This window comes from Trachinotus anak, unplaced genomic scaffold (genome assembly GCF_046630095.1).
Source record: "Trachinotus anak isolate AG129_WGS33_773 ecotype Australia unplaced genomic scaffold, CSIRO_AGI_Tana_v1 ptg000040l, whole genome shotgun sequence".
Taxonomy (NCBI): Eukaryota; Metazoa; Chordata; class Actinopteri; order Carangiformes; family Carangidae; genus Trachinotus; species Trachinotus anak.
Window position 1 is genome coordinate 452,055 of NW_027273891.1, and position 15,974 is coordinate 468,028.

Genomic DNA, 15,974 nt, shown 5'->3' on the forward strand with positions numbered 1-15,974 from the left:
TTTTATTATGTAAATCGTGTTTACTTTTCTCCCTTACCCTTTTCACAGTTTAACAAATATAATGAATAATGTGAACAGAAACATTAGATTTAACATCTATAACAAATTTAACTTCACGTTCATATAATTACCTCCACAAGGAGGTTTTCACTGTGTCTGTTTGTTTGTTTGTTGGTTTGTTTGTTGGTTTGTTTGTTCATCAGCAGGATCACACAAAAACTACTGAACTGAACCAGACTTGGTGGAGGGCCGGTTCCTGGTCCAGAGAAGATCTGGTTGGGGTGGATCCAGAAGTTTTCATCACTGTCCTCAACACTGAAACAGAACATGTTCATCCGTGTCTCAGGAAATAATGGAGAGTAATCAGGATCGCGATAATAATCCAGACTTGTTGGAGCTGCAGGCTTGTGGAGGTCTGTGCTCTGCTGGGTGCTGGTCCAGTTCTAGGATCCTGCTGCAGTGATACGCTGCCCTCTGCTGGACTCACAGCACAAACACACAAACTCATTGATCAACACTCATTAATCAATATTTCGATGTTCACATGTGTGCAAACTGTGTATAACATAATATATACAACGTAAATAATATAAAACAAATAACTGCATAAATAACATAAATAACAAATATAAGAAAAAACATAAGTATCATAAAGGTTCCAAACCAGAAACAATATAAACTTTATATAAAACTTGACATGTTTTCAGATTTGTGTTTTTTTTCTTGTTTCCTTCCCTCCTCTCTTGTTCCTCCTTCCCTCCCCTCCCTGCCTCCTGTCAGCCCCCCCTCGCCAGTGGGCGGGTCTGTCTCCTGGATGTGGATCAGATGAGTCGGGCTGTGGTGGACTGACCTGCGCTCAGACATGGAGTAAGTACACTTTTTTATTTATTCTTCTCTCTAACATCCTTCATTTCCTCTTCTGTGCATGTTTCTGTGTTTCTGACGTTAACCGTGCCCGGTGTCCGGTGCGCCGTCATTGTGCGGCATCAGTCCGTCAGACCGCTGAGTCAGCGGCGGAACCTGCGCACAAACTGCGCAAAAATCCTCCTCAGACCCCCCCCCGAAATACCGGGACTGAAAACCCGGTCTGTGCGTGTGCGTGTACAGGGAGTATCAGGGGCACTGCGGCGGGAAGGAAAGGGTTAAATCCCACTGAACCTGGGCGGAGTGATAAACACACTTTATGCTCTACTTTTTTCTGCGGAGATAGACCGGACAGACCTGAGCAGCATTAGCCTTTATAATTACATATTGATCAGTGAAGGATCAGATTTGTGATCAATAGCTGCCGTCAAGATGGACATGTTAGGATTACACGACTTCCGGTCGTCCTCCTCAAAATAAAAGCACGGCTGAGTCCTGTTTTCTGCTGTGACTGTCAAGAGACTGTTCACTAAAACAGAGAAATCCAAACGGTCGGTCAGACAGCGTCGCCTCAGACTGACGTCACAACAACCAACAGGAAGTAAAATCACTTTAATCACCATCTCAGTGTGAATGAAACGAACACTTTATTTTGTTATTCTTCAGACAGCGCTGTGTAATGGGAAGTTAACTGAGGAGAAACTATGACTCAGTCAGTCAGTCAGATTAGTTAGTTAGTTAGTTAGTAAACTAAAGTTCAGATTCAGTATAACTTGTTTTATTTGCTCCTGGTGGCAGCACCTCTCCACCCACATCAGCAAATACACAACAAACAGACAATTATTGTTTCACAAATTAAAACTAGTAAAGGCCATAAGCTCTAAAGTTGATGTGGTGAAACATATATTAAAGGATAAATACACAGTACCAGTCAAAAGTTTTACTGTGAAAGGACAGAGAGGGGACAAAGGCAGATTCAAAATGTTCATTAATTTCCTTTCTCTTAAAATAATTATAATAATAATGATTTTATCATTTGTTGGTCCATTGATCTTTGAATAGTTATCAGGCTGTGGGTCAGGCTCTGTTTCTCTGTTCAGGTCGAATGAAGCTGAACACGTTAAGTGGAGGTGAAGAAGCGCTGTCTTCATTTAACTTCTTCAAAGTGACTTGTTAATATATATAAACAAGGGTCAGTCTCGTCTCACTTACTGTCTGCACCAGAACCAGCTTAGTCTTGTGATAAAACAAATCAAAGGCGCCTCTTTTCGAAACTACTGTGGTTTTATTTTGAAGGTCTGTGAGGCTCATTTCCTGTGTGTTTGTTTCGTGTACCGTATGAGTTGACAGAGCAGCTGCAGCGGGTGGAGCCTCGGGGGGCGGATTCATGTCATGACAAGGACACAGACAGGTTCAGCGTGTCACACACTGTGAAGGATGAATGAGTGAGTGAACAGTCCCTCAGCCTTTCACAATAAAAGAACCAGGAGGAACACCCGCTCCATCTGCAGCTACATGAGAACTGATAATGTTTAACTGTGAAAATCTTTTTACCAATTAATCAACTAAACGAACAATTAAAAACTTTTTCAACAATGACATGTCCAGAATAAAATCAAATGTTTAGCTTTAATAATTTTGCAGCTGGATCAACGGTCTGAAAACACATCCACATCAGACCCGATTCTCGATTCTGGTGCTGTTGTTTTTGATTAGTTCTAGTTTTTTGTAGTTTGTAGCTCAGTAAACTTCCTGTCAGTTAGTTGTTAAAGACTGAGACTCTCACAGTCTGAACTGGTTTCCATTGGGTTCAGTATAAACTGTTAGACCCTGTCCTGCTGAGTTTTGTGTTGTTGTCGGTCTGTGGTCTGAAGTTTCCTCCTCAGATTCTCTGTTGTGTTGTGTGTTGTTGTCATTCTGCGGCCTCTGCGGTTTTTCCCTCACATTCTCTGTTGTTGTGTTTGTCTCTGCTGTGTGTTGTGTTGTTGTGTTGCAGGTCTTTCTCTGTGGTCTCTAAATATCCCCCCTCAGATTCTCTGCTGTTCAGTCTGGTCTCCATGGAGACAACAGCAGCTTTGTGCAGAGCTCAGCACAGTTTCACTGCTTCACTGTTTAACTGTTTAACAGCAGCAACAGGAACACACAGCTCACATCATCTTCATCATCATCATCCTTTTCATCAACTCACATCATCATCATCTTCAGAGGGGGCAGCAGTGGAAAATACCCAGTTGCCCCAGGTCTGGAGCTTGGTCCTAAGTAGTGTGGAAGATTGGCGTCAGAGGAGCAGAGGCTGCAGGAAGGAGTGTGGTGATGGAGCAGGTCAGTGAGGAAGGAGGGGGCCTGGTTATGGAGGGCTTTGTAAGTGAAGGGAAGGACTTTGGAGTGGATCCAATGTTGGACAAGCCAGTACAGGGGTGATGTGGTCAGGAGTGGGTGAGCCAATTGCATTAGTTTATTCTGGATGTGATGAAAGTGTGGATCAAAGTTTTGGCAGCAGCAAAGGAGAGTAATGGACAGAGACGGGTGATGGTTTTTAGGTCGAAGAAGTTCAGAAGCAGTTCTGGTGGTCTGATTGTCGTGGAGAGTGAAGGAGAGATTACAGTCAAAAATGACACCAAGGTTATGGATGTCTAGGGATGGAGACAGAGTGAGGGATTTGGGACCAATGATGATCAAGTCAGATTTGTCACAGTTGAGTTTGAGGATGTTGCATCCATGATTTAATTTCGGTGATGCAGTTGGTCAGAGTGGAGTATGTTGCAGTGGTGATGGATTTGGTGGAGATGTAAAGCTGGACGTCGTCAGCGTAGCAGTGGAAGTGGAGACCAATGTCAATGACCAAGGGGGAGGATGTAAAGGATGAACAGAAGGGGACCAAGCATTGAACCCTGGGGGATGCCTTGGGACAGAGGAACAATGGAGGAAGTGCAGCTGTTGATGTTGACAAACTGATGTCTGTTTGTGAGATATGACCTTAGCCAGGAGAGGGCAGTACAGTGATGTTCAGGGAGGATTCAAGTTGGGAGAGGAGGATGGTGTGGTTGATGGTATTTAAAGCTGCAGTGAGGTCAAGGAGGATGAGGATGCTGAGGTGACAAGAGTCTGAGCAGAGAAGGAGGTTGTTGGTGACTTTGAGGAGGGTAGACTCTGTGTTGTGAACAGAAACCAGACAGGAATGGTTTGAGCAGATCATTGGAGGTGAGACTTTGAGTCCAGTATTTTACACAGAAAGAGGAGATTGGAGATGGGCCGAAAATTGCTCATGATGTCAGAGTCAAGTCCAGGTTTTTTGAAGATGGGGGTAACAGCAGCCAGGCTGAGTGTTTGAGGAACGATGAGTTTGAGTTAATGATGTCACTGAGTCCTTGACAAGGTTGGATGGGATCTAGCGCTCAGGTGGAGCTTCTCATTCCAGCCTTTATCATCATCACCGTCATCTCAGTTCTGTCACTAATGACACTGGACCACATTAATGTCTGAAATCTGATGTTGTTTATAAAAGATTCAAACTTCATTTAAACCACAGACACATTCAAAGCTCCATGGAATGAGGGGTAATCACCTGTACAACTGAACATTAAGATCTGTCTGCTCAGACAGGAGTCTCTGTTCTCTGGACTCAAAGATCAAATACTGGAGATACTCTTAGTCCATATAAAGTAAATCTGGATTCTCCAGGACTCCCCTGTGTGGAGAAACTCAGCATTCAGATGACTTCCTGTTGGAAACACATTTTACAAAAAATAGAATTTAAAAAATCAAAAAAATTAAATGATTAAATAAAAAGAGACTTTTGAGATTCATCACTTTTGCTTCCTGTGTTCAGACCATCCTGCTGCATTTTCCTGTTTCCTGACTCCTGCATTAAAACAAAGGGGTTTCAGAAGCGGTGAGCCAGCAGCTAGCAGCTAACTCATGTGACAGTCAGGCTGATCAACAGCAGCTCTGTGACACTGAAACTCAAACATCTCAAACATTCAGAGTTCACTTTGTCTCAGTCATGAGTTGGAGGACAGGCTGCTGCTGATCTGACCCTGCAGAGTCCAGATTCAGCAGAGTCCATGTTCAGAGCTGGTGCTTTCCATCGAGCGCTGTGAAGTTTGGGATCAGCACATCAGATTTCTTTAAGTGTCCACTAATATTATTATATGTCACATTGTCTGGATCTGGCCCTGCTTCGTCTCTGACAGGAAAGAGATTTTCTGTCAGTTTATATTCAGGGCGTAAGTTTGTTCTGAGTTTCAGTTTGTTTGTCCAGTTTCCTGATGGTTGATGGAATCATGTGGGCCACTCTGGTTAGTGGTTCAGACCAGTGCTGGTCTGAGGTTGAACAGTTCTGGTCTTCTTTGATCAGGAGCGTCAGGACCAGCTGACAGCAGGAACTCTTCTGAGGGTCCAGGGCTTGAGTTTTTTAAAGTCTCAGGTCTCAGTGAGTCAGTGTGAGATGAGACTATGTTCTTTGTTTTAATGATACTAATCAGTGGGTAACAAGTTCTGGAACAACAGAGTTATGGACCTACAAAGTCCTGGACCTACAGAGTCCTGTATGCAGGACCTCCATGGGAGTGTTGTCTCATCCGCTCTCATCCTAATTGGTTGAATCATGCTGTGAGATATTTGTTTGGTAAGATTTGTTTCAGTGTCAAACGTTACCTGAGACCCTCAGTGGAGCCTGATTCTGGACCCAGGTGATCCACTGATCCTTGGTTTCCTGATCTGGACCTGTTTTAGAAGATCATGATTTTAGATTTGTTTAGGTTCTGACAGGTCTGGTCCTGCAGGTCTGTCTTTCTGACTGTCTGACTGTCTGTCTGTCTTTCTGTCTGTCTGTCTGTCTGACTGACTGTCTGTCTGTCTGTCTTTCTGTCTGTCTGTCTGTCTGACTGACTGACTGACTGTCTGTCTTTCTGTCTGTCTGACTGACTGACTGACTGACTGACTGACTGTCTGTCTGTCTGTCTTTCTGTCTTTCTGTCTGTCTGTCTGTCTGACTGACTGACTGACTGACTGACTGTCTGTCTTTCTGTCTTTCTGTCTGTCTGTCTGTCTGACTGACTGACTGACTGACTGACTGACCGTCTGCCTCTAAGTTTCTGCTCATGATGTTGTTTTGTGTTATTGTCTGTTTGATTGTGTCAGGTGTGTGTTCTGTTTGTTGTTGCACAATAACCCCACTTGAATCTCTACCATGATGTCTCTCTCTCTCTCTCTCTCTCTCTCTCTCTCTGTCTCTCTGTCTCAGGGTGAGTCAGGCTCTCTATCAGCAGGATCGACTGCAGCTCATCGCAGTGAGTCACTTTACAGACTGTCAGTGAACACACCACCAGCACACATGTATAAATACACACATGTATGAATACATACAGTGTGTGAAACATGACCTCTGACAGCAGCAGATATTTCAAACCTCCAGACACACCCTGAACCTCTGAGAGCTGATCTGAGGTTTGAGCGAGCTCTTTCACTAATGCACTTATTGATCCGCCCGCACGCACACGCACACGCACGCACGCATGCACGCAATATTATCTTTATCCTCCGTGTGTTTCCTGGTGTAACTCGATCATCCTGCTGTGTCTCAGACCTCTGCAGTCACTGCTGCATTAGACGTTATACTGTGTGTACATGTGTATATGAAGTACAGTTAAATGAATGTGTTAACTGATAATGTGTGTGAAACACACAGATCAAATAACTCAGATAAAGTTTCTCTGAAGGTAACTGAAGTGTGTCCAGTTACACCTGAAATCAAGAAGAACCTTTCCAACCTCTGCTCAGTGGAATTAAATCCTTCAACTTAGTGTTAATGTGGAAATTTTGGTTGTAATTATGAAGTTAATTATTAATCAGAGTTCCAAATCAGTAGTAACGTTTGAGACTGTACAACATTGTTTATCCTTTTGATTTTCAGGATGGTGCCTTGAGGATAACTGTAAATAATTTTAGAGTTATTATTTAATATAAATATAACATGAACATTTTGTTAATTTTTGAGAAGCAATAATTGTTAATCTGCAAATGCCCAACAGTATACTGGAAGAGTAAGAACTAGAAACAGTGTTCTAAGTGTAAATAAAGCCCCTTTTCCATTGGTCAAAAATTCCTAACATGGGGCTTTTGTCAGCACTAGAAAAGGCTACAATCAAATTCACACCTGGGTCACATGACTCTGCAGTAGCAGATATTTATCAGCTCCAGCTCCGATCAGCAGTGATGTAAACGCTGATTTAATAAGCAACTAATTTTCACCCCTTTTCCTGCTGTGACGTCACTGCAGCTCCAAGATAAGTTTCAAAAACACACAATCACCAGTCAGAGCCTCCAGCACTGACAGGAGCACTAACCCAAAGCTGAGACGTGACAGATCCGTTTTACCAGTTTGCACAGTGGTTAGCAGCCACATCTAAGTAATGTCTAAGAGGTGAAAGCAGCTGAAGTGATGAAACCTCTCTAAAGGCTATAACTGTTTCTGTGTGTCTGACTACACTTCCCATCATGCTTTAGGAGAAGAGGAAGTGGCAGACAGAGATCGAGAACAAGAAACGTCAGCTAGAGGACGACAGGAGAGCTCTGCAGCACCTGAAGGTAACACAGACAGACAGCCAGGCACAGACACACAGTCAGGTACAGGCAGATATAGACAGGTACAGACACAGAGGTACAGACAGACATCAATAAAACCAGTTGGTTCATACACATAGTAAGCCTGGAACCTCTGGGGCCCCTGAGGGCCAGTTGTTAGAAATATTTGCTTGGCTATTGTTCAGAGTAATTTTTTGAATGTGTGTTTTTTTTACAGTGCAGATCCAGAGGTTGTGGAGGCCTGAGCTTTATGAGCCTGCAGACTGAGAACAGCTGCAGAGTAAAAATATCTGTTTGAACTCAGGAACGTCAGAAACGCTGCGACTCCTTTCACTCTCAGACTCACAGCCGCTGATTCAAAATAACTCAGAGTATTTTTAACACAGCTGTTCACGTCTGATCACGTGACTTATTCAGACAGAAACATGGTCATCGTCTGCTGGGTTTTAATATCAGAGCTGACCCACAGTCCTCAGTGTTGTTTTTTACTTTACTGTTACTACTTGTCCAACTGGACAGATTTGATCAGTTATGGAAGTTTATGGCTGCCACAAGTATGATAAAAAACATGAAATTTATTAATAAAAAATAGATTTCATTTTCTATTTTTGTGTGCATTATTTAAAAAAAACTGAAACAGCAAAAAGTTTTTGTTTGAGTTTTTATAAAACTCAAACAAAAACAGGATGTACAATGAACTGTCTTTTCTTCTTATCTTAAATACATATTTTTTATAAATAAAGTCTGTCTTGATTTGAGCTAGTTTGTAATGAAACTTTACATTTTTCATAATATCAGGATTCCTGTGAAATCTGCTTAAATCTGAAGATGGCCCTGACTGCTTTTATAATATTATTTCTATTTTATTATAAATGAGCTAAAATCAGGATATCATTTATCACTGTCTGTCAAGATGAAAAATAAACATGACAAGTTAATTTTACATTTATTCTCAAAATGGCTCAAAATACACTGGAAACATTTGTCAGTGTAGTTTTCATTTTCATTTCTTTATCTTTCAGTGATTATCTATTTTCACCTGGATTTAAATTTAGAGTTTATTTAATTTTTAATATATTAACAGGCTTCAATAACTAGTCTGTTATGTACCAATATTACTGACACAGCATTGATTATAGAAATATAAACCGTACATGAACACATGACTGTGTTTGCTGTGTGTTTAGTCGAAGGCTCTGAGGGAGCGCTGGCTGCTGGATGGAGCTCCTTCTGCCGGACCAGAACAAGACGAGGTCAGGAGACAACTGGAGCAGGATGAGGCCAAGACCAGGAGCCTGGAGGAGACCATCAACAGGTCTATTCTGATCTAATTAATCTAATCTGATTTAATCAGGTCTAATGTAAAAACAGGAGCCTGGAGGAGACCATCAACAGGTCTAACCTGAATTACCAATTTAATATGTAATTTTGGTAGTTTACAAAATTCACAAAATTGAAAGAAACTAAACAATAACGTGTGTGTATGTGTGTGTGTTGTAGGTTGGAGCAGGAGCTGGTCAGTCTGGAAACTGGAGCTGTGTGTCAGACTGTAACACAGACCACAGTGAGTACACACACATACCTGCATACACACAACGTTTTTGTGTGTTTTTAACATCAGATTATGTCAAATAACTGGTCATGTAGCACTGCATAGATTACAGTGGTCAGATTGTGATGGTAATTTACATTGATCAGATTACATTAATCAGGTTGCAGTGGTCAGATTACATTAATCAGATTACAGTGATCAGATTACATTATATAGAGCACAGTGTAGCCTGTAGGGGGCTTTAGCAGGACATTACACTGACAACCTCATGTACTTTGGATGTAGTTTTAGGTCTCAGTCTCTGTGTTTCCTGTTGATCTGTAGTACCTTTTATTGTGAAGTTGAACTTCCTCTCTCTGTTTCCCCCTCTCCAGGTGTCATCAGGACCAGTTAAAGGTAAACTACTTCTCTGTTTGTTTTTGTGTTGTTGTTTTCCACAAACCATCTCTCTCACTGTGTCTCTCTGATCAACTGTAGAGGTCAAAGTTCACAGCAGCCGTCAGCAGGGCAGAGCTGCACTATCAGGTCAGGTTGTCCAAGGTGAGACCCTGCTGGACTCTACTGGACTCTGTTCTATAACTGTAATCAGATTGCAGTAACCATATTACTGTACCATAGTACAGTAGTCAGATTATAGTAATCAGATTGATGTAATCAGATTCAGATCCAGTAATTAAAATAAATACAGTAGTCACATTGCTGTAGTCAGATTACAGAAGTCAGATTCACCCAGAGTGGCAAATAGTTTCTGAACAGATTAAAGTGGTAATATTAAAGTAATGAGCTAGAAAGATCACACTAGAAAATGGCATTTGTCACATTAGAGTAATCAGATCAGTGATTAGTATACAATAATCAGATTACAGTGCTCAAATTACACTAATCAGTTTACAGTCATCAGATTTCAGTAATCATATTACAGCAATTAGATTATGCTATTAGTCACAGGAGATTATTCCAGTCATATTACTTTGTAATCAGATTACAGTGCAATGACAGTATAAACAGTAGTGATGACCTCACACTCTGAGCTTCAGGCTTTACTCTGTCTCTGTGCCTGCCTCCTTTTTCCCATGAGCCTTTCCAGAGGTCAAAGTTCACAAAAGTCCTCGAATGAACAAACCAAGAGAAGCAACAGAGGAGATGAAGAGAGGTGAGTCACAGAAGAAGAAGAAAGATGGAGCATGGTGACAGTTTGAAGTCAGATCCAGGTCCAGGTCTGAACAGATTCAGATTCTCAGACTTCTCCTCATCCACAAAACCGTTTATAAGTCAGTTTGTTGATGCTCTGTTCAGCTTCAGTGGTTGTTAAATGAAACAACAGTGTACATCATTATTAAACAATATTTTGTCAAGTGTCAGTTCATAAGTGTCGTTCAGTCGCTGTAAATAAGCTTCAGTCTGTTTTAATTCAGTGAATCTCCACTTAGCATCTCGGTGTCTCACAAACAGCAGAGAGCAGTCAGGTCACAGTTCAGCTCCGTCAGTGAAGTTTCCCTCTAAACACATGGTTTCATTTCAATAAATGTTGAAATGATCCAATATCTCATCAATAATCAAAGAGAAAGACTGAGAACAGATCAGATTTAGTTTTTTCTTATTAATCATGTGACTCAGATTTATCAGGTGTTTATAAAACTGTTCATAAATAAGTTAAACCAGCTACACCTGGTGTTTGTGGTGATGATGTCATATATAATCATAAATCAGTAAGGGGCCGTAATCCAGGTTCCAGTTGAACTCAAGAACAGTAAAGGGATCAGGGGTCAGAGGTCGGAGTACATACAGGTGAAAAGGTGACATCAGCAGGAAGAGTTCAGGTTAATGTTTTTCTCAGTGTCTGTATGTGTAAGAAAGTTTTGTACATTTAACAGCTGTTTGTCTAACACCTGTCTAACATCTGTCTGTTACTCTTTCATATTTTATCCACAGTTGATGTTTTGTGTTGTGTGTCTGTGGGTGTTTTGTTGACCTTGTGTGACCCCCTCTAACCCTCCCCCCCAGCGATGTACTCGGTGGAGATTAAGGTAGAACGGGACAAACTGACGGGGGAAACCCGGGTCCTATCTGCAAACACCACACTTCCTGTTGACCTCTCTCTGCAAGGGGTCAAAGTTTATGAGGACGAGCAGAAAGGTGACAACAGCAAGTTAAAAACAGAGACAGACAGACAAAAAAAAGACAGACAAACAAACAAACAGACAGAAAAACAAACAGACAGACAGTCAGTCAGACAGACAAAAAACAAACAGACAAACAAACAAACAGACAGACAAACAGGCAGACAAACAAACAGAAAGACAGACAGAAAAAAAAGACAGACAAACAAACAAACAGACAGACAGAAAAACAAACAGTCAGTCAGACAGACAAAAAACAAACAGACAGACAAACAAACAGAAAGACAGACAGACAAACAAACAGGCAGACAAACAAACAGAAAGACAGACAGACAAACAAACAGGCAGACAAACAAACAGAAAGACAGACAGACAAACAAACAGGCAGACAAACAGAAAGACAGACAAACAAACAGACAGAGACAAAAAAACACAGACAAACAAACAGACAGACAAAAAACAAACAAACAGGCAGACAGACAGACAAACAAACAAACAGAAGGACAAACAAACAGAAATACAGACAGTAAGACAGAAAATCAAACAGACAGACAAACAAACAAACAGCTGGACAGACAGGCAGATAGACAGACAGACAAACAAACAGAAAGACAGCCAGCCAGCCAGACAAAAAAAAGACAGACAGACAGACAAAAAACACATAAACAAACAGACAGACAAACAAACAGAGAGGCAGACAGAAAACATAGACAAACAAACAGACAGTCAGACAAACAAACAAGCAAACACACAGACAGACAGACAGTCAGACCGTCAAAAAAACAAAAAGCCAGACAAACAAATAAACAAACAGACAGACAAAGACAGATAGACAGACAGACAAAGACAGACAGACAGACACAGAGAAAAAAACAAACAGCCAGACAAACAAATAAACAGACAGACAAAGACAAAAAACAGACAAGACAGACAAAAAAACTAACAGACAAACAAACAGATAGTCAGATAGACAAACACACAGACAGACAGAGACAGAGAAAAAAACAAACAGCCAGACAAACAAATAAGCAAACAGACAGACAGACAGACAGACAGAGACAAAAAACAAACAGACAGACAAACAGACAAACAAACTGACAGTCAGACAGACAGTCAGACGGACACAGAGAAAAAAAGCAAAAGGCCAGACAAACAAATAAACAAACAGACAAAGACAGACAGATAAAAAACAGACAGACAGACAGACAAATAAACAGACAGACAGATAGAGACAAACAAACAGACACAGACACAGTTTCCATGTTGTAGTAAAGTTGTTGATAGAATGACTTCTCTTAAAGTGAAATCTGACTCAGCATGATACCTGCATGACTCCTCCTCCTCCTCATGTTTCTGACAGTGAAGCTTCAGGTCACATGATCAATCTCACCTGTCAGGTGACTGTCAGGTGACAGAGTTCATCGTAGGCCTACAGAACAACGTTCTCATCTCTGTGACCTCCAGTGGTTTAACCTCTCAACTGGCTGCACTGCTGTCCAGGTGTACTGTGGTACGCTGTGACATCACTGTGGTTATAAGTGAAACACTTCTGACCTCAGCCAATCACAGTCGTCATGGCTGCTGGCTGTGATCAGATCTGCAGTCAGACTGAAGTTAAGGAGAATAGTTCTTCAGCTGGAGATCAGCTGTGAACTGTAACTGCCAGATGTCCTGATCTGGACTCTGGACCCTGATCCTGATCCTGTTTCTGTCTGTTAGTGGTTCATGAGGTGAACGGTGAAGATGGCATCCACCTACTCAGCTCCTCTGAGGTGGATGAGCTCATCCACAAAGCCGACGAGGCTTCAATGATGTCACAGACTGTTGCCACGGTGACCTCACTCCCGACGGCTGAGGTTCAGGAGGAGGCAGTGCCTGGGATGCCACAGTCGGAGCTGCCACGGATCGCAGGGGAGATCACGGGGCTGGAGGCCAAACCTCCCGGCGAGCCGAGTGTGGCCGAGGCCAGCGCCGAGAACCCAGTCACCATGGTGTTCATGGGATACCAGAACGTGGAGGACGAGGCGGAGACCAAGAAGGTGCTGGGCCTGCAGGGGACGGTGACGGCCGAGCTGGTGCTCATCGACGACACCAATGGCAAAACATCACCAGCAGAAGGAGGGAAGGAGGAGGCCAGCAGCACAGCCCAGACAGCAGCACCACCTCCGCCTCCCTCCAGTGCCCCACCGCCGACCATCAAACCTCCCGTGGCAACAGCGGCGAATAACGGGGAGACATCTGGGGAGGTGGCAGGGGAGGTGGAGAGAGGAGCAGTGGAAGTAAAGAAGGAGAGGCAGCTGTGTAAGTGCTGCAGCATCATGTGATCCTGCAGGGGGTCTTGCTTTACTATATAATAAAGTAATATAAAAATAAAAGACTTTCAGGACAAAAAAACTACATGAACTAAACTCCACCCTCTGCCCTAAGGCCTGCCTCTAACGACATTACATAATTTCCTGTTCCCTGTCACTTCATTCTCATCTGTTTTGTTGAAGCCTTTTTACTTTTGTACTGCTCATGTTTCCAGTTGTGAAGCACCTGATTAGCGTTAGCATTAGCGTTAGCAGTCCTGAGAGTTGTATCATTAACCTGCTGGTGCTCTGTTGAAGCTCCGTCAAATTAACTGTGCATTAACTGTTTCAGCTCTTTGGTTTTATAACAGAAAATAAAAGTGACCTGACAGACTGAAAACAAGAGCCTGATCTGGTCTCTTTGTTTACTTCACCTCCATCACCTCCATCAACTCCATCACTTCTATCACTTCCATCACCTCTGGGGGATGGGGGGTGGGGTAGGTGGCAGGACATGTTAGGGTCTATCGCACATCAAAACACCTGTTTTGTGTCTCTGTGGGATTCACCACCATCCTGTTTCCTCAGGTTTAGGTCAAAAGTAATCTGATTACATTCCCTCCGTGGATCAACACATCCCCCCTCCCAAACCCTCACTCACCTGGACAGGTGCAAAAACACCTGCAGTTTTCAGATGATTCTCCAGTAAAATACTAAAAAACTCAGTAGTTTGTGGGATGTTGTGAAGATTTGATCCTGTTCTTCATCAGTGAGCTGACGATGATGATGATGTCATTAGTTCTGCAGGTATATATAAACCAAAGTTAGAGGATCTCCACAGTTATCACTGTCCATCTGACAGTTAGTCCAGATTTGTCAGTCAGACTGTTGTCAGATTGACTGTCAGTCTGCTCCACCGACACAGTGAATCTATCACTCTGACCAGAGGCCATTAAAAATCCAGTACAGTTCCTCATCTACTCCTTACTCATTGACCTGATTCAGCAACAATTGCTGCTCAACCTGTTTCCAGAGCCCAGTCTGAGCTTGACATCTGACTGATCATCAGCTAACTCACAGTCAATCACCTGTTCTTGTCTCCAGCAGCTGAAGTTTAGTTTTTAAAGGATCAGACGTGAAGCAGTGAGACATCCTCAGAGACAGACACTCGTCAGTTTTAAATGGCTTCATGTCCTTCATTAACAGATCTGAACTGATCTGCTGACGATCGGTCGCCACGGTGATGACAACAAAGATGGTCAACTGAAGCAGCAGAAAAAAGAGACAGCTGGTCTGACAAGAGACAGGTGGTCCAGGTGATGGTGCTGATGTGATGACTGAGCAGTGGTGACATCCTGAGGCTTCTTCATGGTGAACAGCTGATCTCTGATCATGTCCTTAGCCAGTTTGTGCACATGTGATAGAAACAGTGACTGGCGTTAAACTCTTCATCAATGAGGGACTTCAGCTGGTATGTCTGTAAACAGAAGGACATCTGAAACCTCTTAGACCCCCTGATCCAGCTCAGCTGGGGATCCTGGTAGGACGAGGACTTTCCTGTTAGCGCTGCACTGTGCTGCTGTCATTGTGTTCATACCTTCATTGTCCTGGTTTAACTGGTAGTTTTTGTAAGATGTCCATATTTCAGAGGATTCACAACATAAATTAGTTATTTAGCATTAAAAACATGCACACAATGAAGCTGTTAACAGTGGAGGGTAAAAACAAACATTAACCTCATTGGTCAAATGTTAATGATGTTTTCAGCTCATGAGTCCTGTTTTCTCTCCCTCACATGATCCAACATCAGTTGCTTTAAAAATACCTGATAACTGTGATCCTGTTCTGTCTTTAGATTAAAACCTACCCAGGTGAACTCAGCCAACCTTTACTCTTCTTCTGTCCGGCCTTTCATCCACACACTCCCCATCACTGCACATCACATTGAGCATCCCTGTGGCTGTATCCTGCCATTACAAGCATATTAGCAATGAACAGTGGAAAAATGAATATAGCATAAAGTTGTTATCCTTCAGATGTCAGTGTTGTTGATTTACCGTGGTAACAGCAAGTTTGGTTTAATAGTGTTTGTTACAGTGCAGCCAAACAAACTGAGGTTATTTTAATAAAAAAGACAATTGGTAATAATCACAACTGGAGACGTCTGATTGAAAAAGTGTCACTTCTAACCTCAATGACAAATACACTGCTTCCTGTTACTGCTTCACAGTAAAAGCCTCTGTTTTTGTCCAGTTGAAGAGTTTTATTGTGAAGCAGCAGGAAATCTTTTGTTAGCATTAGCAGCAAGTTTAGCCTGTAACACAATTTTTGTAATATCTGATGTGAGTTTCTAAAGACCTGACCCTAAAGATCAGTCATTACCTAATTCATACAGCTGTTGAAAAGTTAAAAAGATGAAAAAAGACAAATAAATGAATACATGTGAAAAAATGCAGAAAAAACAGTTGAGATAAATAAATTATCATAAAATGTATGACATATGATGCAAGCAGAACTCATACATAATTTAATATTCCATTTTCTTTGCTCTCACAATATAAT

General features: G+C 42.1%; 1 protein-coding gene across 10 annotated transcripts; it reads left to right on the plus strand.

The window, feature by feature from the left end:
• Positions 1 to 133: 133 nt before the first annotated feature.
• On the plus strand, positions 134 to 15,511 carry palm1a (paralemmin 1a). 10 transcript variants are annotated; one of them, XM_071472819.1, is made up of 12 exons: positions 810 to 867; positions 2,208 to 2,309; positions 6,110 to 6,155; positions 7,372 to 7,452; positions 8,637 to 8,764; positions 8,950 to 9,013; positions 9,376 to 9,397; positions 9,479 to 9,541; positions 10,080 to 10,154; positions 11,006 to 11,137; positions 12,841 to 13,422; positions 14,619 to 15,511. In XM_071472819.1, exons 2-12 carry the CDS (start codon positions 2,302 to 2,304, stop codon positions 14,627 to 14,629), a joined length of 1,212 nt encoding a protein of 403 aa, XP_071328920.1. In that variant the 5' UTR covers positions 810 to 867; positions 2,208 to 2,301; the 3' UTR covers positions 14,630 to 15,511. The 10 variants fall into 10 exon arrangements, with proteins under 10 accessions (XP_071328918.1, XP_071328917.1, XP_071328915.1 ...); XM_071472817.1 differs by lacking the exons at positions 2,208 to 2,309; positions 14,619 to 15,511 and adding an exon at positions 134 to 413 and having other exon boundaries at positions 781 to 867; positions 12,841 to 13,817; XM_071472814.1 differs by lacking the exon at positions 14,619 to 15,511 and having other exon boundaries at positions 795 to 871; positions 2,215 to 2,309; positions 12,841 to 13,817.
• The last annotated feature ends 463 nt before the right edge of the window (positions 15,512 to 15,974 follow it).